At 37.3% G+C, this 24446-nt stretch overlaps 1 protein-coding gene across 1 annotated transcript; it reads left to right on the forward strand.

Moving 5' to 3' along the window:
• The first annotated feature begins 13908 nt into the window (after nt 1-13908).
• On the forward strand, nt 13909-23012 carry LOC149039660 (uncharacterized). The gene is made up of 6 exons (XM_089183560.1): nt 13909-14239; nt 19016-19128; nt 19551-19958; nt 20788-21007; nt 21506-21798; nt 22004-23012. Exons 2-6 carry the CDS (start codon nt 19068-19070, stop codon nt 22192-22194), a joined length of 1173 nt encoding a protein of 390 aa, XP_089039686.1. The 5' UTR covers nt 13909-14239; nt 19016-19067; the 3' UTR covers nt 22195-23012.
• Nucleotides 23013-24446: the final 1434 nt, after the last annotated feature.

Consider the following 24446-nt stretch of genomic DNA (forward strand, 5'->3'; position numbering starts at 1 on the left):
AAAACTCAAGCATTTTGGGTATCAATTAAACTCTAAAATCAGCAATATGATCGTGCCCTCCTAAGTGGACCTAATACCAACCGCACTTACGTTAAGGACTGTCAAATCTTCAAAATAGACATTTCGTGAGAAAAAAGACTGGTCACGATATAGAACAGAGGAATCGTGAAAAATGGAGTACTTTCAGCCATGAACTGGAGGTGGAAACTATCTATATCGTTATGCTAAGACTGGAATGAATGTGTAGCAATTAGAATTTGTATTTCTATTCATTGTCAAGAAACTGCGAAACAGATAATAACCTCACAGCACAACAGTGTTGTCGGCAGGGTCCCTTACGTTGTGCGCAGTCTTTCGCTTAACGAATTTAGCGCATAAGTATTCAAGAAGGGGACAAAGTTTCAAAATCCACCCTGTTTGTATCATGAATTTCACAGTACAGTTCAACCTCAAGCGTCTGTGGCAGAGATATCTCAGAAAGACAACGCGTGCGTAGTTGTGTGAATAATTTCCGTGTTTTAAGATAAGAAGTGTTTTCTTGTCTGCCTAAGGAAACTAGAACTGTCATTACTGGTTTTAGTTGTCTTGCGCGTTAGTGCGGAACTGTGCTTGTCCCACTGAAAAGTGTCCGAAAATTTGAAATTCAGGAATTTGTGTTATTTTGCACTCGCTGTGTGGTACCCTTAAATTTCTCCAACATAATTTTTGAAAAAACTAAATAACAAAAGTTGTTTAACTATATCCTAACAATATAATTCTTTTTATCGTGCCACTTTTGGTGTCAATTATACCAAAATATGAGCGTTGTTACAGGGAAAAGTGCTGTGTTTTTTAATTCATCCCGGACATACTGGTTAATTCCAGTACGATGACGATTAATTATCGTCATTGATAAAGACTGTGATAATGTCAATAGGAAGTAGGACTGTCAATATGAATGCCAATAGGAACCTTTTAGAGCCCATATGAATTCAATTTGTCTTTCACAACAGACTGAGATAAAAGCTTAATTTCTCGGTAGTTCAGTAGGCAGAGTCCATTCTTGAATACTTGAGAATGCACTCGAGCGTTATTTCTCATTACCTTTGGTGCGATTGTTTTCAATATACAATTTTAGGAAATGCTTTTCTCCGCAGGGAACTTTAGATGACTCTTAAGGTAAAACTGAACCGATCATTGAAATCTTTAAACCTACTCTTTCCTAATATGTATTACTTTTTTGCTGTTCTTTGTCATTTAATATCACCACTGAGAGAAACCTAAGCCCCCGGCTGTCTTGCATTGCAATTGATACGAAGGAATAAACATGAAAACACCTACAAAAAACCTAATTTCAGCTCTCGTTTTGCACCGAATCAGAAAAGGGTTGTTTGGTTAGGAGAATTTGATGTTTAACCTCTATTAATACGGCAACTTTGAAAAATTTGAGGGGACGGCTTACGGAATGAATCGAGGAACTGTTTTAGGGTCAACCATCACGTAAATCTTGAAAACTTCTCTAAAGGTGTCCACATTATGGAGCCCAATCAAAGATAAAGTTCTTTCAGAGCTCCTACGAAAGAGACAGAATCGTTAAAGTGGTTTGTTATGTTCTAAAAACACTTGTAGTAGTTGTGAATGGAAGCAAAATGGTGCGCATGTTCATCAACCTATAGACGATATAACTGTTTCTATTACCATTTCAGTGGGTGAAATTGGATTCGTGTTCATAAAATTCCAGTATTTTTTTCTGGATAAACATTGTGGATTGTACCTCTCTCCCTCATTGAAGAAGCATATCTTTGCGTTAATCATATCAATCAAAGTTTTTAAGCAATACAATCGGAAAATAGCATTCCAAATTTCGCCTGTTTTGATTTTTCCGGTTTTAGTAAAGCGAGTTAAAAGGAAAACCTCATTTTGAACGGCCCAGAGATGTGGCTGGGCATTAAGCTTTTAGATGGATTGCTTCTACAAGAACCCCAGGGTTAAATCAATTCACTTTTGTTGACTTTGTTTATTGTGCCGAGATACTCCAACTGTTTACACAAATAACACTGTTATATTAAAAAGAAGGACTGAAAAGAACGCACCCTGCTGAGAATTTCTGCGAAAACACAAAGCGTGGAAAAAAGTGTTCTTCTCAGACCTCAGGAGTCTGATCATTAAACGGCAGGGTCTCTTTCCTTTTGTTTTCGAACAGATAGCAAGTCCAATAAAGCTGTCTTGCGCCGCTCACAGCTGGGCTCGGAGACAAGTAACTATAGCCGATCGATATAAGACCTTGCAAGGTGGTTACTATTCAGTTTTTCAACCGAAAGAGAACTAGATCCAAGCCAGGTATCTTTGACAATGGATTAAAGAGAGTACATTTCCAATTATCCGCAAACATGCCTGACTCAAAGGAAAAGTTTATAATTTTCGTGAGAACAGGAGGAAGAACTTCAATTCATGCAATCACTGAGGAAGTTGGCATCGGCTCAAGTATACAAGTCTTTTTAGGTGGGCTTTTCATGAGTCTACGTAATATTCACGAATTTGTGTGTTTGCTCGTTTAAAGCGTGAAGTTAGAGCCCTTAATAAAACATACTTTCCTCTTCTTTTTTCATAGAATCATCTGCGGGTTGATATCTGCATTAAATAATCATATCTTCCCATTTCTTTCCCAATTTTTCAAAGAGGAAAGAGACATGAAGATAAATGAGAAACAAAGACCACCGGCTTTGAAATGGTTTCATCTTTTTCAGGAAATCAATTCCACAAAAGTTCTACGGAAAAATCCATTGAGAAGTAAGAAAAAGAATGAAGCAACCATCTTGTTTGCCGATTATTCCCGTCTTTCTTGCGTTTCATCTTGCGCCTTGTAAATTCACCTTCGTATGTCACCCTCATTACATCTAGTGTTTATGATCATTTTTTAGCTAAAGGAAGTCCAGTAGCTCTCCGTGCTCGTCGAAACATATTGAAGACGTCTTGATGGTTTAAGTTATTTATCTATGAGCTAACATCATTTTCTTCTTAAAAAATAAGTTTAAGAAAATATATAAATGTCTTTCGAGTAAAGCACGAGTATAGACATGAGTAGCCTACAAGTCAGCCATATCAGTTTTGTTTCAGTATTTTTTTTTTTAGACCACAGAAACTGGACGATCTCATCCTTCTCATCTCCATCGCCCCGACGATACAATCGAAGTATATTGAATTGTATACATTTTGGTGGTTAACTGGCTGACTGACTCAGAACTAACTGACTCACTTCAATTCTATTATGTAAAGGTCCGAAATTGTTGTATTTTTGTAATAGCTCACGAATAAGCGGCAAGTACCATTTGGAGAGTAGCCTATAAGTCAGCCATATCGGTTTTGTTTCAGTATTTTTTTTAGATCACAGAAATTGAACGATCTCATCCTTCTCTTCTCCATCACCCCAACGATACAATCGAAGTATATTGAATTGTGTACATTTTGGTGGTTAAATGGCTGACTGACTCAGGACTAACTGATTCACTTCAATTCTATTATGTAAAAGGTCCGAAATCGTTGTATTTTTTTAATAGCTCACGAAGAAGCGGCAAGTACCACTGGAGAAATTAAGTGCGGAAAAGGCACAGATATCGAGTTACACTCGTTATCCCTGATTTCGATATGTGGAGTGACGCCGATGCAGCCACATGGGAGTTGAAACATAGCGGAACTCCGAACACGGACTGTCAGCCATCATTTACATCTGTAGCAGGTAAAGTGAAACATGGTACACTCAGTGCCGATGAATGCAAGACCTCATTGACAGAGAACGCCGACGGAATTACTTTGGACTTTTAAGTCTTTAAGTTTAAGTTTAAGATCCAAGTTAGTGCTTCTGGTAGTCCGACTTTTCCATATGACCACGAGTACACGATAACATGTACGTATATCAGGGAAAAACAGGGTCTTCAGGCTAGCTTCCTAACTCAACATTCAGTCACTGAAACTGGCACTGGTGAGTAGGGATGATTAACAGCTCACGCTAAAGTTAATTCCCCTTGGGCAAAGTACTGCGTTTCCTGCTGATAGCTCAGTGATCTGTGATGTCACACAAAACTCCATTGCATTAATCTTATTTCGCAATTGCATGTCGCAGTTTATTTTTCTTGGGTATATCTTTGGTCTCATTTATCCATATTTACTGATGTATGTTTTAGCTCATCTTTATCGATAATTTGAGTAGCTTTGCTTTATTTTCTCGGTTATCCTACTAGGATTAATCTCCCTTTGTTCATGAGTATTCATATTTTTATATCTACTAGATATTATAATTCACTCTCATGACGTTTTTACTCTTTTAAATCATTATTGATAAGTGTGTAAAGTGGTCCGCTTCTTTGCCCAAGCATGCAAAGCTCTTTATCAGAATATGTATGTACGTGACGTATAGATGACTCAAAATGAGAACAGGATAACCATATAAGAAGGGTGTCAGAACGTGTTCACTGTGAAGAGAAGTTAAAAGTAAGAAACTGACCACAGATTCAATGCACAGTGTCCATAATAATGATTTCGGTAAGCAGGGAAGTTGAGTCGCAAATAATTCCCTATTCACACCAAAGCGCTTCAGGAAGGGAAAGATATTTTGACATGATACTGATAAGTTGGTTACAAATTGATTTATAGATGATTCACTAAAGAGAGGTTTCTATTTACATTCAGCTGTAGAGAAAACGACCAAAAATCCTTGGTGGATGACCCTTCTTTCTGTGATGGTAATAATGAAGACGAATTTTCATTTCGAGCTTTTTGTTTCTCTGGTCAGACGGAAAGTCAAAAAGTTGTCTTTACCGTCATAACCAAGGTTTGTTATAACGATTCTGCTGGGTGCAAGTGCACTTTCGGTGCTCGAAAAAGACGCAGTACTTTGAACGAGACCTCGAAAACCTTGTATTACATTAGACCTGGTCCTTTGGCATTTTTAGAGGCTGGCGAAGCGGAAGAGCAAGTTTTTATCTGCTTCTCTTTTAAGTGGATTCGTTATCATGATTTGGGCTATAATGGCAAACAAAACATCGGTCTTTCATTTAATTACCTACTTGATTTGGTTTCAATATTTAAAGAAAATGCAAAATAAACCTCCCTTTTTGAACAAAGAAAACTCTCGGCAAAAAACTACGGTTTTGCACAAAGTCAAATAGAGACGAAACTGACGTACTAATCAAAATCTTAAAAGCCGTTGCTCGTTGGGTTCAATTCTTTTAGTGCCTTTTATAAAATCTAACCTTGGCCGTGGTGGGCGTGCGTTCGAAAAGTTACAGAGAAAGGCTGCCATCATCATAAAATCATGCCTTCAGGCAATTTTAAATTGATCCTTCTGAACACGAAAATCGAGCATTTTTGGAACCACACTAAGCCATTTAAAAATTCTCAAAAAATCCACTTTTTTACTTCTTTGATATGAAAACTCATTACAACCAAACGGTCTCGGTTGCAACGGATCTCTTTGCGGCACCTTTAATGAATGACCTCTTCGTCTCTCAATAAGTCATCTCAATCTCCAGAAATGCAATCTTGCAATCTCAAAAGTCTCTTTGCTTGACAATTAACTGGAAACAACTCATTTTCATATCAAAAGGCACCTTGCTCGAGGCATCTTGGAAATGGTTTAATCTGTTTATTACGACAACGTTAGATGGACATGTTTGCGTGGCGTGAGCTGTGGGGCCATACTTCACATTAAGCTTAAATCATGGGATAATAATATAGTAACGACGATAAATATGAATTCAAAGTTAGGAAGGCTTTTAGTTTGAGAGGGAGATAACAAAGTTTTAAATGGCATTCTTTGTTAAATTCATGCCTCTACCCTCTTTATGAGTTAGAAGCAATTCTTTCACAATAAAACCTTGACTCTGTAATATCTAAGTTTCTCTTTCAGATGGCGTTTCCTTTGCTCAGTATTCCTTTCTCCATTAATTTTCTTCCTTGGAGTGTTCCAAGCAATTGCGAAACCTTCTAGAGTAAAGTTTAATTTACAAACATGACGCTATCGACAATACTGATCCTAACAGTATACAGGACGCGTATCATATGAACTTCATAATCGACGTCGCACACAGTAGAGTCTCTGTGGCTCCGTGGTAGAACATCGGAGCGCGGAATCTGAAAGGTTTACGTTCGATTCCTCATGGGGGCTCGGAATTTTTTTCTTTGTCCCACCCTTGTGACAACACGAAAGCATCTTTCATTAAGTGTAATTTATTCGTAATCTAATTGCGGCAAACATAAGGTTCTACAGGAGCAAGGTAAAAACAGTTAAAGTGAATAATTACTGTGGGAAAATTTTAACCATAGAGCACCTGTGAACTAGTTAGCAAGTAACTTAACTCAGTCTCTGGCTCTTCTAGTTTCTTCTCTTAATATTGACGAACACATCTAATTTCCGCCATAGCTGTTAACTTGTCCCCTTTTTCTAAGCTATTATGAAGGTTTGAATATTTCAAATGAAGGGTGCCTTTATTATTTTATTTTGCTTTGACATAATTTGAAAATGAATCTGTTACAACAAGACTTTCAAGGCACCACACGGAGTCATTCAAAAAGCATTCAGCAGCCCGGCTCTAAGTTAATTTAGTCTGTATATTCGCGAATGCATATTTCGCACAACTCGACAAGCTTGGATGTTCAGTGGACCGCGGAACCTGCGGAACCCTATGTTCTTTTGTAAATTGATAGTAATGAAATAAAACATAAAACTAAAAAGATCTTTAAACTGTTCGAAAGTTCGTCTTCGGGTATAAAGAAGATCACTTTAAATGAAAAATATGTTTTAATTGTCCTTGACGTCCAACTTTAACTGTGGCGACATTCACCGTACAAGGGCCCGGTGTGTAATGTCATAAAGAGCAAATAGCAGTCGCCCACCCCGAGTGTTAATAATTGAACCATAACGAATTAGTTGCCAATAATCAAAGCCCTCTAAGCGCAATGGGTTCTGAGATCGCCATGGGGCAAACATTGCAAGTTGCTAAAAAGAAATCTGTGGCGGAAAGTCATTTCAGAGACCAAAAAAAAGATCTTTGAGAGAATTCAGTGCTTTTTTGAAGCCGTTTTATCAGAAAAGGATTAAAGCAATGTTTATACGTGGGGAGTGTAAGTTTTTGTTTAAATCACCATGAAATATGCGTTAAAATCTACCGGTAGAGTTCTCTCCTTGCGTAAGGTTATTGTGAAATCGACATCTCGTAATGGTCTTGAAATATATCGAAATTAAGTAATACTCGCGAGTATGTAACCAATTTAAGCTTTTTCAGTGGTAAATAAGTGTGTGCAGTCTACTTCTGGCTTATTTCTGAGCTCGTAAACACAAATATTATTGGAAATATGCCTCGTGGCGATCATTGTGCTGTGTGGGGTTGTAACAGCGATCGAAGGTACCCAGAAAGGCAAAGTATTCTTTATCACGTTGGAATATTAAGATTCTACTACCCCCAGAGTATGAAAGATGTCTTGTCGTGGGCTAGATCTATTAATTGTGACCACGTCAGGGTAATAATGAGTACGAAGGTCTGTTCAAATCATTTTGCACAAGGTTATAGAACTTAACGTTGTACATGCAAGGTTACGAATGTGAAAGTAAAACTAAAAGACCTCCCCTCAAATCCGATCTACACAGATCAAACTAAGGCGGTCAAGGAAGAGAAAGCGAACTAGTAAAGAAAATGAAGTTCCAGTTGAAAATGAGGCCCTTTTGGAGGACAAGAATTTATCAAAAGAAAACAGTAAATTAGATTATGTAGCCTCAGCTTCCCTGCAAATGCTGAAGCTAGTTTTCTTGCTGAATTAGTTACACAGACAGTGTGTCCAAGTAAAGTGAATAAGAAGAGACAGGGTCGGCCAGGGTTTTTGAGTATTCGGTATTCAGGGGCGTTTTAAATCGGGTATACGGTATATTGTAGCTTAAATATGGGTATTCAGTATATCACTTTCCTTGAATTTCAGGTATAAAGTATTCAAAGCTTCGATTATTTTGGGTATATTTGGAGGAATTTGGGGTATTTTAGGGTATTTTGTCGATTTTTTTTCGGGTATATTGGTATTCCACTACCCCCCCTGGCCGACCCTGAAGAGACAGTATTTCATTGACCAGGCAACTTTTTCTAAGAACTTTTATCGTTACACACGTGCAAATACGTCTAGGCTTGATTTAGTTTTTGAATTTTTAGACCCAAAGCTCACTGAAATACGGCTCTGGCTGGTAGTAAGAACACCAAAATTTCATCAAATTTCTCACCTTAGTGAGGACAAGAGAAGGAGTCGATGTCAATTTCCTAGCTTTTTTTTGGCTTTAATTTGTCTCAAGTATCCAGGATTTACATTATATGGATAACACTTCTTTCTCAAGACCAGAATTACAAAAATATCTTTCAGAAAGGTTAAAAAATTTAAGAATGTAAGAGTAATAATTGACTGTCTTGAACTTTACATAAAAAAACCGAAAGATCCTTTAAGCCAAAAGATCACATGGAGTCATAACAAACACTGAAACACTGTCAAATTATTAGTAGGAATGTTACCAACTAGTGTTGTATCCTTCATTCCACCATTATGGACAGGATCTATCGGTGACAAAGAAATTGTTAGGCAAAATGAACGGAGGGCTATAATGGTTTGGGTACTATGATATTCGATGTTTGACACTTTTTGTACATAAATTTAGTCCTGTGGGTCAATTTTCTGTACACTTTTTAAGAAGCAGCGTGGTTTTTTCCCCTGTAAAGCTAACCATTTTTCATTTATTGTGAATTTATTTGTAAGTTTTCGTTCTCCAGTATGTGTTTTTCTTCTCGTGTTTAGTACTGTAAGCGTTTGGATTTTTTTAAATACATGATGATCACAATTACGCGTGACTTCGGTTAGATACCTGTAGAATTTCGAGTTGATCGTTCACAGCATTTTGCTTTCAGTGGATTCGTTTGGTTGGCCCTTCTCACAGACATCCAGGAAAGGATTATGTAGAGTACTAAGCAGATGAACTAAAAGCGAGTTACATTTCCCGAAATCAGCTCAAGAAATTCACACGATGCAAAAGAACAAGCATTTGAGTGGGGTAAATTTATCCTTATTCAAAACTAGTCCAGATCCTTTGCAGGTTGAGAATTTTCATTTCCGTTCAAATCCGTATATTTTACCTACTATGCAGTATGAACATATTTGCATATTCACAAAGGCTTAGTATGTGCGAGCTTAAGTGTTCTGTGGTTGGACGTCAAGGTAGATAGAAATAAACAACATTTCTCTTTTAACGTTATCTACTTTATACCCGATAAGGAAATTTCGAACAGTGTTTTTAGTTTATTTCATCATTATTTTTGTTACAAAAAACTAATGGTTCCCCAGGTTTCGCTGGTACCGGAGGTCCAGAGCTTCCGCGGTCCGCTAATCCACATTCTAGTAACACCCGACAAGCTTGCGGTTCTACAAAGGTTTCAATCTGGACCAAAACATCCGTTCTGAACAAAAAAAGATACGTTATAATTTCAATTGCTTCACCAACGTAGTTTGCCTTATTTAAGAAAAGTTTTGCTCAGTTGCGAGAAATATGTGTGTTAGTATTTTAGTAGATAAAACAAACTATCTGCAGAATCTCTATTAACGACTTGTTTATTTAATAATTGGCCATTTTAAAATTCCAATGAAATATCTTCTTTTCAAAAGAATGTCAAGTTCAAGGACCTGTCTCCGGAAACTCTATCTAATATGCATGAAAATAAACATATTGTTATTAAAACAAAGGCATGGCACTTTACTTCGTTTTAAGACAACACTCTTAGAAACGGTCTATTTTGTTTTTGTTGACGGTCTGGCTGTGATTTTTTTTCATGTCGAGAATGCAGCCACGCTTCACATTGGGCCGCGATCACGGAATGATTATTTAGTAAACTCGTGGAAAAACTTTTTAGAGAATCGTTTATTCCAGAAAGGAGAAAATTTCAGACAGTGATATGGTATGTTCAATTGGTATGTTCCTCGTCGGGTCTTCTGCTATTTCCACTTTTGTAACCGACTCAAACTGGTGCCACATGTAAGCTACGAAATTTAAAACATGGAATCGCATCTATTTTTTATTTTTAATTGGAAGTATGTTCCAAAATCCAGTGTCTTTGCAGTGTATTACTCTCATTTTTTTTTCATCAATGAGACACTGCAATTAATTTGGTCCACTAATTAAATGATACATGATGCTTTGTCCCTCCTCTACTCTAACAAATGGTTTTCAACTACGACTTCTACCAGGTTTCGTTTCGATGTAGTACCAAAATAAAAGAGGTATTGTGATTTTTTCAGCTGCCTGTCTATTTGTGGGATTAAGAAGGACTGTTCTTACATAAGTTTGCTCTAGCTATCTATTTTTAGCAACTGCTCCAGGCCCGAAAAGCACGCTTTCTTGTTAAGCCTGTATAACGAATTGGCCGATTACTCGAGAGAAAATTTTCAGGAATAGCGTTTTTTGATTATTTAATCATTTCTTAATTGGATAAACGACAAACCCCTTTAACTACGGAATTTAAAACCATCTGCACGGCTTTTTCACTTCCTTTTTGATACTTATCTCCTCTTTATACGGCGAAACTTTTCAGCATTTTAACAATCGCAAATTTCAAATCATGATATATTCTGCAATATCAGTTTTGATCTCTCTTTATCAGCTGTTCGTGAATTATAAAATTGTATTACTTTCGGAAAAATGTAGTCTGGAAATTACGTGATGGAATTTCCCTGAAGGCGGGGAAGTGAATAGGAATAGAAAAACGTTTTTTGTTTCTAGAAGTGAACGGTGGTCCTTTTGTTCCATTCACCTGCTGTCGTGAACTATCACGAGAGGTTGAAAAGGTAGGCTTATACTATTTTGCGAAACGAAACGAAACGAAATCAGGTGAAATAGAACAAAACTGAAGGAATAATGCAGATATATTTTCTAACAAGGTAAAGAAAACTTTCACAAGGAATTTGGAGTAATCGTTCATTAACAAGAAGGATTTTTATTCATTTCGCAAAATAGTAATTTTAGGAGCGTTACTATTTTGCGAAATGGAATTTTTCACCCTGCGGTAACAACGTGACCTCTTCCATGTCACAAAAATACATTTAAACATTACAAATTAGTATATCACCGAACATTTTGGCCTCCTCTTATTTCTTAAACCGTATTAAAATGTATTTCGCAAAATAGTAATTTTAGGAGAGTTACTATTTTGCGAAATGGACAATTTTTACTCAGCGGTGACTAACGTAACCTCTTTTATGTCATAAAAATACATTTAAACATTAAAAATTAGTATATCAACGAAGATTTTGGCCTCTTCTTATTTCTTAAACCGTATTAAAATGTATTTCGCAAAATAGTAATTTTAGGAGCGTTACTATTTTGCGAAATGGACTATTTTCACCCTGCGGTGACAACGTGACCTCTTTCACGTCACGAAAATACATTTAAACATTACAAATTAGTATATCACCGAACATTTTGGCCTCCTCTCATTTCTTAAACCGTATTAAAATATATTTCGCAAAATAGTAATTTTAGGAGAGTTGCTATTTTGCTTGACCTCTTTCATGTCACGAAAATACATTTAAACATTACATTATAGTATATTCTCAAAGATCTTGGTCACCTCCTCTTTAATGTAGTAATTTCTAAACTAATTGAATGTAGTAATTCCGAAAAATGTTTATTTTGCGAAATGGATTATTTACACTCGGCGGGCGGGAACTCGAGAATAAGGGCGAAGGGATTGTTGCAGATTCCCTTGAACTTCACAATGTTTGGATGTTTCAACTCTTGAATGATTCTTGCTTCCTTTACAAACGTTTTCTTATCCAATATGTCCTCGCCGAGCAATTTCTTAACGACGACTTTCTCCGCAACGGCCGATTTCCCACCCGCATCAGGAACAGTCTGCCAGTTAGCAGCGAACACAGCACCATAAGCGCCCTTACCAATGATTTCCTTGTTTGTCAAACACTTGAAATCATGAACTGGAAGACCTGAACAGTCGATGGTCTTGGGCTTAAGAACAGGAAATTTAAAAGCCATAATCTTGCCTGATTTAGCAGCACACAAAGCGAGCACAAAGCGAACTTCTTGCAGCACGTGGAACTTGCGCAAATACGAAACACGATCTCTTGCTCGTAAGGAAGAGGTGTGCGACGGGGGTGTAATCAGAAGCGCGTAACTTTTCCATGTATATTATTTTTATTAAAAATTTTGAAGCAAAGTAACTGTATTACTTGCGATTATAAAACTGCTGGACGACTATTTAGGCATGGGTATGCTTCTGTTCTCCATACGAGACGGAGAGTCTAAACATGTTTAACCGCCACTGGAAAACTGTCATGTTGGTTTTGCACCGAAACAGTGCACACCCTTCAAAACGCACGAAACGAGTCTTTCAAATCTCTCAGGAGAACATGCCAACTTCCCCCTAGAATAGCTCCGTCGCTAGTAAAAACAGCTTTTACCTCTTACTTTCCGCTCCCTCCCATGTCATTAATTGGACACAACCTCGGTTTGGGCCTTCAGCAGGGTTCTCTTGACTTGGTTTCGGCGTCACGCAATACGGTACTACACAGTTGTCGATTTTGATTAAATGAACCTGTTAGCCCAAACCTCTTGTTGCATGTTTATTGAGATGGAGTTATTAATTGGCTCTTACTTAATCATTTGAAGCTGAGGAAAGGAAAACACCGCCTTGTTGCTTGGCAGTGAAGAAGTAAAGACCACAGCTGATTAAAACACTTACGTACAAGGGAAGGTGAGACCTGTAAACCCAATCTGTTCACGAGTCAGTTTTCTCAGGCGGCATTTAAATCATTTATGGTCCATTTTGCAAAAGAGTAATTCTTCCAAAATTACTGCCTCGCGAAATAAACTTAGAAGACGTTTATATAGGTGAAGATAGCTTAGACCTTTTGAGATTTGATAGTGCTTTAAATCGAAACTTACCGAAAACCTATTGTATGACACGAGAATAACGACATCGTTACCGCTGAGTGAAAATAGCCTAGCTAATATGCAAAACAGTAATTTTTCTGACATTACTACTTTGAGAAATTAATTATATCTGGATAGAGAAAGAGGAGGTGACCGAACCCTTCGAGAATATACTATAATGAAATGTTTAAGCGTATTTTTGTGACCCGAAAAGAAAGTTATTGAGGGGTAAAAATAGTCCATTTCGCAAAATAGTAACTCTCCTAAAATTACTATTTTGCGAAATAAATTTTAATACGGTTTAAGAAATAAAAGGAGGCCAAAATGTTCGGTGATATACTAATTTGTTATGTTTAAATGTATTTTCGTGACGTGAAAGAGGTCACGTTGTCACCGCAGGGGTGAAAATAGTCCATTTCGCAAAAAAGTAACTCTCCTAAAATTACTATTTTGCGAAATACAATTTAATACGGTTTAAGAAATAACAGGAGGCCAAAATGTTCGGTAATATACTAATTTGTAATGTTTAAATGTATTTTTGTGACATGAAAAAGGTCACGTTGTCACCTCAGGGTGAAAATAGTCCATTTCGCAAAATAGTAACTCTCCTAAAATTACTATTTTGCGAAATATATTTTAATACGGTTTAAGAAATAAGAGGAGGCCAAAATGTTCGTTGATATACTAATTTGTAATGTTTAGATGTATTCTCGTGACATGAAAGAGGTCACGTTGTCACTGCAGGGTGGAAATGGTCCATTTCGCAAAATAGTAACTCTCCTAAAATTACTATTTTGCGAAATGAATAAAAATCCTTCTTGTTAATGAACGATTACTCCAAAATCCTTGTGATAGTTATCTTTACCTTATTAGAAAATATATCTGCATTATTTCTTTTGTTTTATTTCATCTGACCCGATTTCGTTTCGTTTCGTTTCGTTTCGCAAAATGGTATAAGCCGAAAAGGTAGGATGGTATTACAATTCTGTTGGAATTGATTCTGGAAAACCCACAGCTTTAAATAAGTCATTTTCATACTTGTTTTCTATCGTGCCATGATTCTCAGAAAGTTCATCAAATTAACAGTTACCTTGGCAGCAGAAAATTAGAAAAGTGCTCCCTGTTAATTACTTCAGTGAATACCTCAAGCATGAAGACCATCTTTTATTCTCAGATAATGATATTAGATCGATCAAGCTGTCGTGCGTCATTTACAGCCAAGCTCTGAGACGGGTAGCTTAGCTTGTCGATGGTAGACCTTGCATCTATTACTATACATTAGTGAATTTCCAAGCTTTGGTAAGTCTTTACTCTTTGTTATTTTTGCCGCTTGCTAAACCAAGAAAGGTGCAAGCACAATTGGTCTGGGAGGCGAGGGGAGCCAAATATGGCGTGGCCTCTGCAGTTATTCTAGATTTCTTCAATTTCGTCAGCGATGATTTCAGAGTGGGGAAATTAAACGAATCTAATTTTGCTTTCTAACTTTTGCAACCTGACGATTGTTTTCCGTTGAGACAAACTGTGACCAAGACTTCGGTGTTCAGATTGACTGATTTTGGAACAAATGGTATTACCCACGCATTATTGCTAGAGATTATGGAAGCGAGGAATGAAACTTTTCTTCGTTTTAAAATACCTCCCCAAATGAAAGACATAAATTCACAAAGCTGGAAGAAAGAGCAACCAGTGAGACAGTTTAATGTTTTGTTTCCTTTTCCGAGCCAAAAGACCTGCCGCTCAATGGTTTTTTTTTATTTCGGTTTCGTTTAGCATGAAAGGAATTTTAATCAAATACATGGAATATTTGAAGAGCGCATCACGGGATTGATCGAAAGATCGAGATTAGTCTAAGAGCAGCTGTTCATTGTTGTTTGTAAAGCTGGGCGGGGTCTCTGGGCTTCTATCAAAGACAAAGAATGACGAGGAAAGAGTATAAGGCTTTTATCTCGCAACAAGTTTGCGTTGGGAAAACTTTGGGTGTTTTCCCTTCTAAACAACATAGTGGTGAACATAATATAGAACAGTTTCGATGGTGTTTCTCTGCCATGTCCAGCAGTTCACCTTTTTGGTATCAGCACTGGGGTGAAGAGGCAATTGCCTCGGTGCTTATAGGTTTTCCTTTCTAGGATAAGAGATGAGTTCAAAGAGGTAACCTAAAATTGATAGAACTGTTGATGCGCCATCACATTCATGGTCATGAATATCATGGCGCTAGATCAAAGGGCAAGCGCTTGGTTCACCAAGGAAGCCATTTTAGGAGGGGGCATTGGGATTTTCGGTTTTGCGGTTTTAATTCTGTATTTCGGTTTCTGTGCCAGAAAACTTCGGTTTTTCGGTTTTGGCATTCATTGCCGTTAGCGGAGTTTCCATTTTTTAGCATTTGGTTCTCGGTGTTCGTCAAAAATACGAATGAGTTTTCGAAAGTGGAAATCGATGTGGTTTTCGGTTTTTCCTAATTGGGTTTCCTTATTGGGTTTCACTTCGATCTGGACGGCAATCATGCGCCTCTACTGATATCGAATAGCTGCGAAACCTCTGTATGCTCCACTTGTCACTGCTGCGTCGGATTAATTAGTCTGGGGTTTTTGATAATTGGGATGCGAAAATTTATCGGTTTTGCATGCAGTTTGCGGTTTTGATTTACTTTTTTTGGCGGTTTTGGTTGATTCTTTCTACGGTTTTGCGATTTCTAATAGACCCCAAAGCGCCTCTCATCTAGATGCAGACTCATGCAGCTATCAGATAAATTTTTCGTAGGAATTTAGGTCTCTGAAACGATTAAGGTATAAAAAGGCTAAGATTTCCTTCTACTTTTTCAATAACAGTTCCAATTTTTTTCAAAATGTTATAAATATGGACATATCGGACGAGGAAAGAAATATGTTTTCCTCCAAAAGTGATGTTCATCTTTGATAGCTTTATAATTTTAATAAAGACTGTTAGAATCCGACGTAAAACTATGTTAGTTCAAGTAAGACCTGTTTTTTTTTCTCCGAAATAGAATATAAAACAAACCAAAAAAAAAAAAATTCGCAACTTCTCCATTATGAGACTTGTGAGTAAAATATCACACCCTCGTCTTTGCCGCGCGTTTGATTGAAAACGAGAATAGCTCAAAATAGACGTTCTCTCAAAAACTAGAGATAATTTCCTCGATCAGTACATCTTGTGTCATCAACATCGTTGCAAGAATTCTGTGCTTTTGTAAAACAGGAATCCTCTTCTTAGGTAGACTTGTTGGTTCCAGAAAGTGAGCGCCTCATTAGAAAACAGCTGTGCGCCAGCGCCTACTCTTTGCGAAAATTTGGAGAAGCTGTTGACAGCTCCTCACTTTTAACAAAGATTGTTAAAATCCGCTGTAAAACTCTGATAGTTTTTAATGAAAGAGACTTACTTTTAAGCAGGACCTGCTTTTTTTTGCAAAAGATAAAAAAAAAAAACTCGCACCTTCTTCATTGTGAGACTTATGACTGAAAAAATATCACACCCTCATCTTGCCAAGCGTTTGATTGAAAACGAAAATAACTCAAAGACATGCTCTCGCGAAAACTAGAAATCATTGCTTGTATCATCAACATAGTTACACGAATTCGGCGCTTTTTCAAAGAAGGATCCTCGTGTTAGGTAAACATGTTGGTTCTAAAAATGATGAGCACCTCGTTTGAAAACAGCTGTGCGCCAGAAACAAGGTCTTTAGTCGCCTCGAGGCTCTCCACAGAAAACTGTCACTTTCGATTGTATTTAACACCAGTAGTAAGACCAAAAAATATATTTGTACGTTGACTTTTTACCAGGCGACTTGACTTACATATAGAGAGAGGTGGTTTAAATGAGTCACTGCAATACGGATAAATTTAATTATTTTTGAATTTACGAACCTTTGGCTCGATGCGCTAAACGAGGGTCAAGTCTACCCTTGGGTACACCGATGGAAATTGATTTTACTAGTGCATATTTACACCACTCCCCCAGTGCAGCAAAATTGTCACTCCGATAATTTTCTCGATCAGTTACGAGCTTTTCCTCCTCCCTTCGGCCAAAGTCCCTCAGGACCACCAATTACTCAGGACTTTTGTTTGATGCTTAATGGAAAAGCTGACCCGGAACAATGGGCCATTTCTTGATACGAATTCTAACGTTAAAGAATATAAAACGTAAATTGAGTGTTCCTCGGCACGATGCTTAGTGGTAACAGAAAATCAAGGAAGTGGCTAGTCAAGGGAAAAACGTCACGGTTTTTCTACGGTGGTTATTTGTATTGTCAATACTCTCCATCCTTAACCAGTTCTCTTTCTTTTGGTGTACACTTTCCATTATGGTGTGACTCAAATTTTGTGGTGGTCTTCATGTTTGGAATAATTTGAGTAATGTTTTCGAAGAGAAAAACTGTGATGATCGTGACTTATTCTGGTAAATATAATAGCGGAGCTCGCAGAGCGTAGCCCCATAATTATACAAAATAGTACTAACCCATCAAGCCGAAAAAATTTGGACTTATGACCGTACGACCGTACGACCGACCGTACAAGAAGCTACTTTTAACATGCGTGGTCAACTGTACCGCGGGCACACCAACGCCACGGCTTTGTCCAGTAGTCTAGTGGTCAGTGCACTGAGCTCCGATTCGGACGACTCGGGTTCTAGTCCTGGCCGGGGCAAGGCGTTGTGCCCTTAAGACGTACGGGAAAAACGCTTTTAGGCATGGCTAAATCTATATATTACTGAGATCAGAATGAACCAGGTCCCTCTAATGCATGTAGTTTCGCGCGTTCTCGATCTTTGTTGTTGTTGGGTAAGATGCAAAGTCAAAGAGAATTCGCAAATTACTCTAAAGTTGTATGTTTGCAAAACTTTATTCTATCCATGATGGGCCCAGAAATTACTGTTATGAGTGTAAATGTGAAAATGACAGCAGACATCGGTGCAAGGTACAAAAATCTATTATTTCCAATTCGTGGGTTCGTGGCGCTGAAGTCCGCAATAAGTTGTTACACCATTCTGATCCAGGTAGACCTTTAGGAGCTCAAATGAAAACTGTGTACTCCGAAGAATAATCAATTCCAAAAAGAACGAAAATATGAGACTTAAAAGCGGCGGAATTAGTTTGCAGTATTCTTAAAAGCGACAAGGACTATGGCTGGAATATAAAAACAAAACTTCAACAAAGGCTTTGCGACATTTTGGCTATTATTTGACCGGCAAATATTATTTTAAGTAATTATATGTCCTATACGTGTCGCTCAATCTTAGATTATCTGGTAACCCCGAGAAATTTGGATGAGAAAAAGGAATAAATAACAGTCATTCAAAAACGGGCGGGATTGTGCATCAATAAATAAAGCACTGATACAATTGTGTGTTTGGCATTAAGCAATTTAGAACAAACGCTCTGAACATTCAAGTAATATATCATAGGATGCATCAAAAGATGAACATGAATTTAAATACAGCAGTCGTTATCTTTAAAGCTAGCCGAAGTTTTAGTTTACGAGCTGAGACTTTATATTTCCTTGACATTCAAGACAACGGACTACAACAAAATATGCAAGTTAACAATAAAATGTTGAGAATGAGGCTACAAAATTAAGTTCCAATGATTGGAGACGTTTCGCAAACCAAACACTGTACATCACCCTATACTAGAAAACACCATATGCTCAACAGTTTCAGCTATTTTTTTATTGATCTTGGTTTTTTGCTATGTCACATGAGTTCCAATACTTGTTACCAGCAGTGTAAGGCACTGATCAATTCGTTTCCTGATGAGGATCTTCTAATTATTTTATTTTTTTAAGGGTTAAAAAACAAATACGTCAACCTTGATCAGTTGCAGAGATGAGAGAGATATGAGCAATGATATTCACGAATTTGTGTATTTGTTCGATCTAAGGTGCGGAGTTAGGGCCTTAGATAAAACATACTTTTCCCTTCTTTTTTCATAGAATCATCTGCAGATTAATATCCGCATTAAATAATCTTATCTTCCCATTCTTTCACAATTTTTCCAGGTAGAAAGAGACAAAGATAAACGAGAAACAAAGACCATCGGTTTTATAGTGATATCATCTTTTTCAGGAAATCAATTCCACAAGTTTTCCACGGAAAACCCATTGAGAAGTGAGAAAAAATGAAGCAACCATCTTGTCTGCCGATCATTGTCGTCCTTCTTGCGTTATATTCTGCACCTTGTAAGTTCACCTTTGGTCACCCTTACTAGATTTAATGTTTACGAAAATTTTCAGGCTAAAGGAAATCCAGTAGCTTTCCATGCTCATCGAAACGTTTTGAAGACACGTTGGTGGTTTAATTTATTTATTTATCGACTAACATCAGCTTTTCCTTAAAAAATAAGTTAAAAAATATTTATAAATGTTTCCGAGTAAAGGACGAGTAAGGATATGAGAAGCCTATGTCAGTTTTGTTTCAGTATGTTCGTTTAGACCACAGAAATTGAACGATCTCATCCTTCTCGTCTCCATAACCCAACAACGCAATTGAAGTGTGTTGAATTATATACATTTTAGTGATTAACTAGCTGACTGACTCAGGACTAACTTACTCACTTTAATTCATTATGTAAAAGATCCGAAATTGTTGTATTTTTTAACAGCTTATGAAGCAGGAATAACTACAATTGAAGACATTAAGTGCGACAACGTCTCAAGTATCGAGTTTACACTCGACATCGCTGATCACGATAACTGGAGTGACGCCGATGCAGCTACATGGGAGTTGCAACATGGCGGAGCTTCGAACCCAAACTGTCAGCCATCATTTACATCTCCATCAGGCAAAGTGAAATATGGTGCGTTCAGCGCCGATGAATGCAAGACCTCATTGACAGAGAACGCCAACGGACTTACTTTGGACTACGAGTTTAAGATCCAAGTTAGTGCTCCTGGCAATCTGACTTTTCAATATGACCACGATTACACGATAACATGTACGTATAATAGGGAAAAACAGGGTCTTCAGGCCAGCTTCCTACCTCAACATTCAATCACTGGAACTGGCACCGGTAAGTAGGGATGATTAACAGCTTACGCTAAAGTTATTGCCCCTTGGGCAAAGTACTACGTTTCCTTCTGATAGCTCAGTGATCTGTGATGTCACTTGGAGTGATAATTTCACAAATTCGATCGCATTAACCTTATTTCGCTATGGCATGTCGCAGTTTATTTTTCTTGGGTACATCTTTTGTCTCATTTTTCGAAAAAAAAATATGCTACAGTCCGAATCTTGGAGAATAATGTTCACTAAAAGTGAAATACAAAAGGAAAGTGAATGGATGACCAAAGCTAGAGTATACTCAATAATCTTAACTATAGAACATGAAAAAGGGCATTTACTTTTTTTCCAAGGTATAGCGTTGACAAGGTTTGGTAAATTCACAGATACTTGCAAAGACAAGGGTTATTTCAAAAAAAAAGAAAAAAAAGAAAAAAAAGAAAAAAACAGCAGCGGCAGTGAGATCAGACTATGGTGCGAGGAATTTCTTAAAAAAAAAAAAGAAAGAAAATGAGAAGCAAAATGAAACATTCAAAAGGCTTGTAAATACGTTAAGAGCATATATTTCATTGGAACGGAAGGTCTCAAAACCTGGCGTTAGTTCAGTGTGATGCATATGATATCCGCAAAAAGTGTCTAAAAAAGTAAAAAAACGTCAGATCACATAGTAGTACATGCATAAAGGCTGTTAATTTAAGTCTCAGTTTAAGCATTTTATGGTTTTAACAACCTATTTAAGATAGCCATACAATAACTGCTTTTTCTAATGTATGTTTTCTTTTGTTATGAAGGATTTATCCTTAAATGTCCTGTGTGTTTTCTTGTTTACTATTTTCCAGGTAGTGGTCAGCTGGATTTTACTTTCGAATTATTCAACGGCAACACCAAGATAGAATCCGGTAGTACCACGAAAATTGAGTTGGAGACAGCCCTAACTGGAAAATTGACGGTTTCAGAATCTGGTTTTCCAACCGGCAACTTTACCGTTTTCTTCGTATCTGTCACGGTAGACAAAGAAAGCCCCGTTAACCCGTCACCGATCACTATGATCACGAATGGGTAAGTTCCAAAAGTTTATCTATAGCTGTTGGAAGCAGTTTCTCATACATAATGGTGTGAGTTTTAGCTCGAATTCATCAATAATTTGAGTAGCTTTGCTATATTTTCTTGTTTATCATATCAAGATATTCTACTTAACTCTCATGACGCTTTTACTTTCTTGAAACCATAACTGAGAAGTGTGTAAAGTGGTGCGCTTATTTTCCCAAACATGCAAAGCTGTTTATCAGAATATGTGTGTCCATGACGTGTACATGACTCAAAATGAGAACAGGATAACCATATAATAGAAGTTAAAAGTAACAAACTGATCACAGATTCAATGCACGGTGTCCATAAAAGCAGATTCAGTGAGCAGGGAAGTCGAGTCGCTAATTATTCGCTAATAATTCCCTGTTCACTTCAGGAAAGGAAAGACATTTTGAAATGATATACTTAAGTTGGTTACAAATTGATCTCTGAATAATTAACTAAAGAAAGGTTTCTATTTACATTCAGCTGTGCAGATGACGCCCAACAAGCCGCTGGTTTTGTGGATAACCCTTCCTCCTGTGATGGTGATAATACAGACGAATTTTCATTTAAAGCTTTTCGTCTCTCTGGTCAAACGGTGAATGAGAAAGTTGAATTTACTGTCACAGCCAAAGTTTGCTATAACAATGTTAGTGGGTGCTCGTGCAGTTGCAATGATCGAAAAAGACGTAGTACTTTGGAAGAGACCTCGAGAACCTTATACTACATTAGAGCTGGTCCTTTCACGTTTGTAGATGCTGATGGAGAGGAAAAGCAAGGTTTGTATCTACTCCCTTGTTCAGTGGATTCGTTATCATGATTTGGGCTATGATGGCAAACAAAACATCGGCCTTTCATTTCAATATTTAAAGAAAATATGAATAAACCTCCCCTTTTTAGCTAAGACAATTGACTTATTGCTTGTATTTATTAAAAAGAATTGAGCCTGATTTTTTTAATCGGAGTTTTATTTTGCATCATCAGCTGACACCGTTGTTGATGAGGATAAAGACTCGTCTGTACCTGTCCGTGTTGTCACTATTGGGGTGGTCGGTGGAGTCGTGGCTGTCGCTATTATTTGTGTGGCTGTCATCATTGTGCTGCGCAAGCGTCGCCATAATGTAACACTGACTAAATCACTTGGTACTCACGAATTCGCTACTCCAGGCGTGTGAGTTTCTGCTATAGGAATGCCTCCTAATATGGCATTATTTACTCACGTAGACAACGAAGAACTGGTTCTCCTTGATAGCTTTTTAGTTTTGTAATCTCGCAGATGAAAATAAATTAACAATGCTTGGACGTTCTTTAGAAGAATTTTGTACACTTCTCCGAAAACACCGAAAGGTTCAGAGAGATGCTGATGTCAAATTGCAAACTTTTGACCCGGTTTGTTGTCGCAGGAGAAGAAACAAAATATCAGTGGAGCCCATAATCTTTTATCTTTTGATACAAGTCATTTGCATCATTTTGCTTGAACGAAAGACCATGAAGGAGTTGAAACAAGTAAATCTCAATTCTTGCAATCGTTCGGTCATCATTCCGTTTAACTGATTGATCCTTTTGTGTTTTTGCAATCGCATTAAGTTTCTGAATCTTGGATCCACAGAATATTGATTCTAGCTTCTAGGTTACGTCCGATGGCAATTGGAAACACTTCATTTTTCCACTGAGTTTTCCATGAGTTGCTTAGCATCATATTGTATTTCTTAGATTTTAGAGCAAGCGATTATTTTTGTGGTAAATAATAGCAGCGTTTGAACATTAGCGATCAAAAACTTGTTTTTGAATCATACTTCGTAAAGGTTTTCGTTAAAGGTTAATTTAGGTAAAGATCAAAACTCTTGTGGGAGGGTTCGTCTTTCCCACGAGGTGTTGGATCTTAATACATAAATATTCGTATTCTTAGGTTTCTGGGTATATATTCAGCAGTGTACTTCCTATGTAATCTGCACTCAGAATTTGAAATGAATAAATAGTTCAAGACACTTAATTTTGGGATTCTCTTTTTAATTGATGGGAAAATTTCAGAGTTATGCATTAACCTTGACCATTACCTGGCCCCACATCCGCTAGTATAATCTTTGGCTGTTGACTTTATAAGATCATGAAACCAAAGCGGAACGTCTGGATCAATTTAGTTAGGGACCCTCTTAAATTTAACTTTACGCTTCATTTTAATGAGATATGCTTTTATCCTGTAGCGGTTCCCTTAACTTGCTTTTTTATCGTCTCCCTCGAGAGATTCAGGCTCTCATCAATCTGTTCTTCACTTTTTGGAGTTCACCTAGAGAACTTGAAATGAATTTGATATCTTGGTTCTGCGGTATGAGCTTTTTGTTCATAGCCTTTGAATATTGCTACGAACGAATGTCTCCTAAGTCACATAGAAGGAGTCAAGGGTATTCAGATGGCCGTATTCTGCTTATAATGTCAGTGATAAATGAGACATGAGTGAACTATTTTCTCCTTAGTAGCTGTTTTTCTTGCTAGATAACAACATTTTTTAGTTCGATCGAGCTGTTTCTCGGTAGTTACGGCGAAGATTGTCAATAGCTTTCAGTTGGCAGTCGTTTGCATAACCGGTATAATTCCCTTTCAGCGTTTTAATTGACCAGTTTCCTTTTTGACTGAAATTTCCTAAATCAATCCACCTTTAATCTCAAAAGTCTTTTACGGCAACCACATTGGTTAGGGACCTGGGTTTCAAGTTATCTCAAGCATCAAATGAATCTTTTTGGTGTTCCTTATTAAGGATCATTTTTTTAATTTCTATTGGAAAAGTTTGCATGACGCGTTTTGAGACATAATGCGCTACGGGCCACATTTACGATATCACATTCTGATGACATTATAAGGGCAGATATTAATCAAAAGTAAAAATCTTTATCGAAAATCTTCATGGAGGATACCCATGTTACTACAAAAGTTCTTGAGAGGGGATTCCTCCCGAGCAATAAAAAAGTTTGCGAAACTGAAAAATGTACGTAAGGAAAGGTTTTAATATAGTTATATAACTAAACATTACCTTAATTATTTGAATGTAATAATTCATACTCAATCAACTTATGCGCATTCCTAGGATGACCCTTTTAAATTCAATAAGATTCTTAGGGTGATCCCTCAGTATTGCGCCGCGCATCCTGTACTGCGTATATAAATGACGTTATCAGGCGAATAAGCGCGCGCATTCCGAGAACATGGTATCGCTTTTCAATCAATGGAACAGGTAAAGAGGTACAATGGTCTTAGAATCTTGAACGAGCACGGTGATCTTGTTGAAGGCCTAAATGTAATAACTCTCCTAAATGTAATAACATTTGGTCCTAAATGTAATAAAGTCCTAAATGTAATAAACCTTCAACGCAATCGTTTAACTCCTTCAGTGCATTGTTGTTATGGGGGACATCCACATTGAGATGTTAAA

This window comes from Pocillopora damicornis, chromosome 9 (assembly GCF_964200805.1).
Source record: "Pocillopora damicornis chromosome 9, jaPocDami1.2, whole genome shotgun sequence".
NCBI lineage: Eukaryota > Metazoa > Cnidaria > Anthozoa > Scleractinia > Pocilloporidae > Pocillopora > Pocillopora damicornis.

Bases quoted from the DNA above. Each gene is read 5' to 3' on its own strand.
- LOC149039660 (XM_089183560.1), top strand. From the start codon at position 19,068: ATGAAGCAACCATCTTGTCTGCCGATCATTGTCGTCCTTCTTGCGTTA. The intron at 19,959-20,787 runs GTAAGTAGGGAT...ACTATTTTCCAG, and splicing joins AATCACTGGAACTGGCACCG to GTAGTGGTCAGCTGGATTTT. The intron at 21,008-21,505 runs GTAAGTTCCAAA...ATTTACATTCAG, and splicing joins ATCACTATGATCACGAATGG to CTGTGCAGATGACGCCCAAC.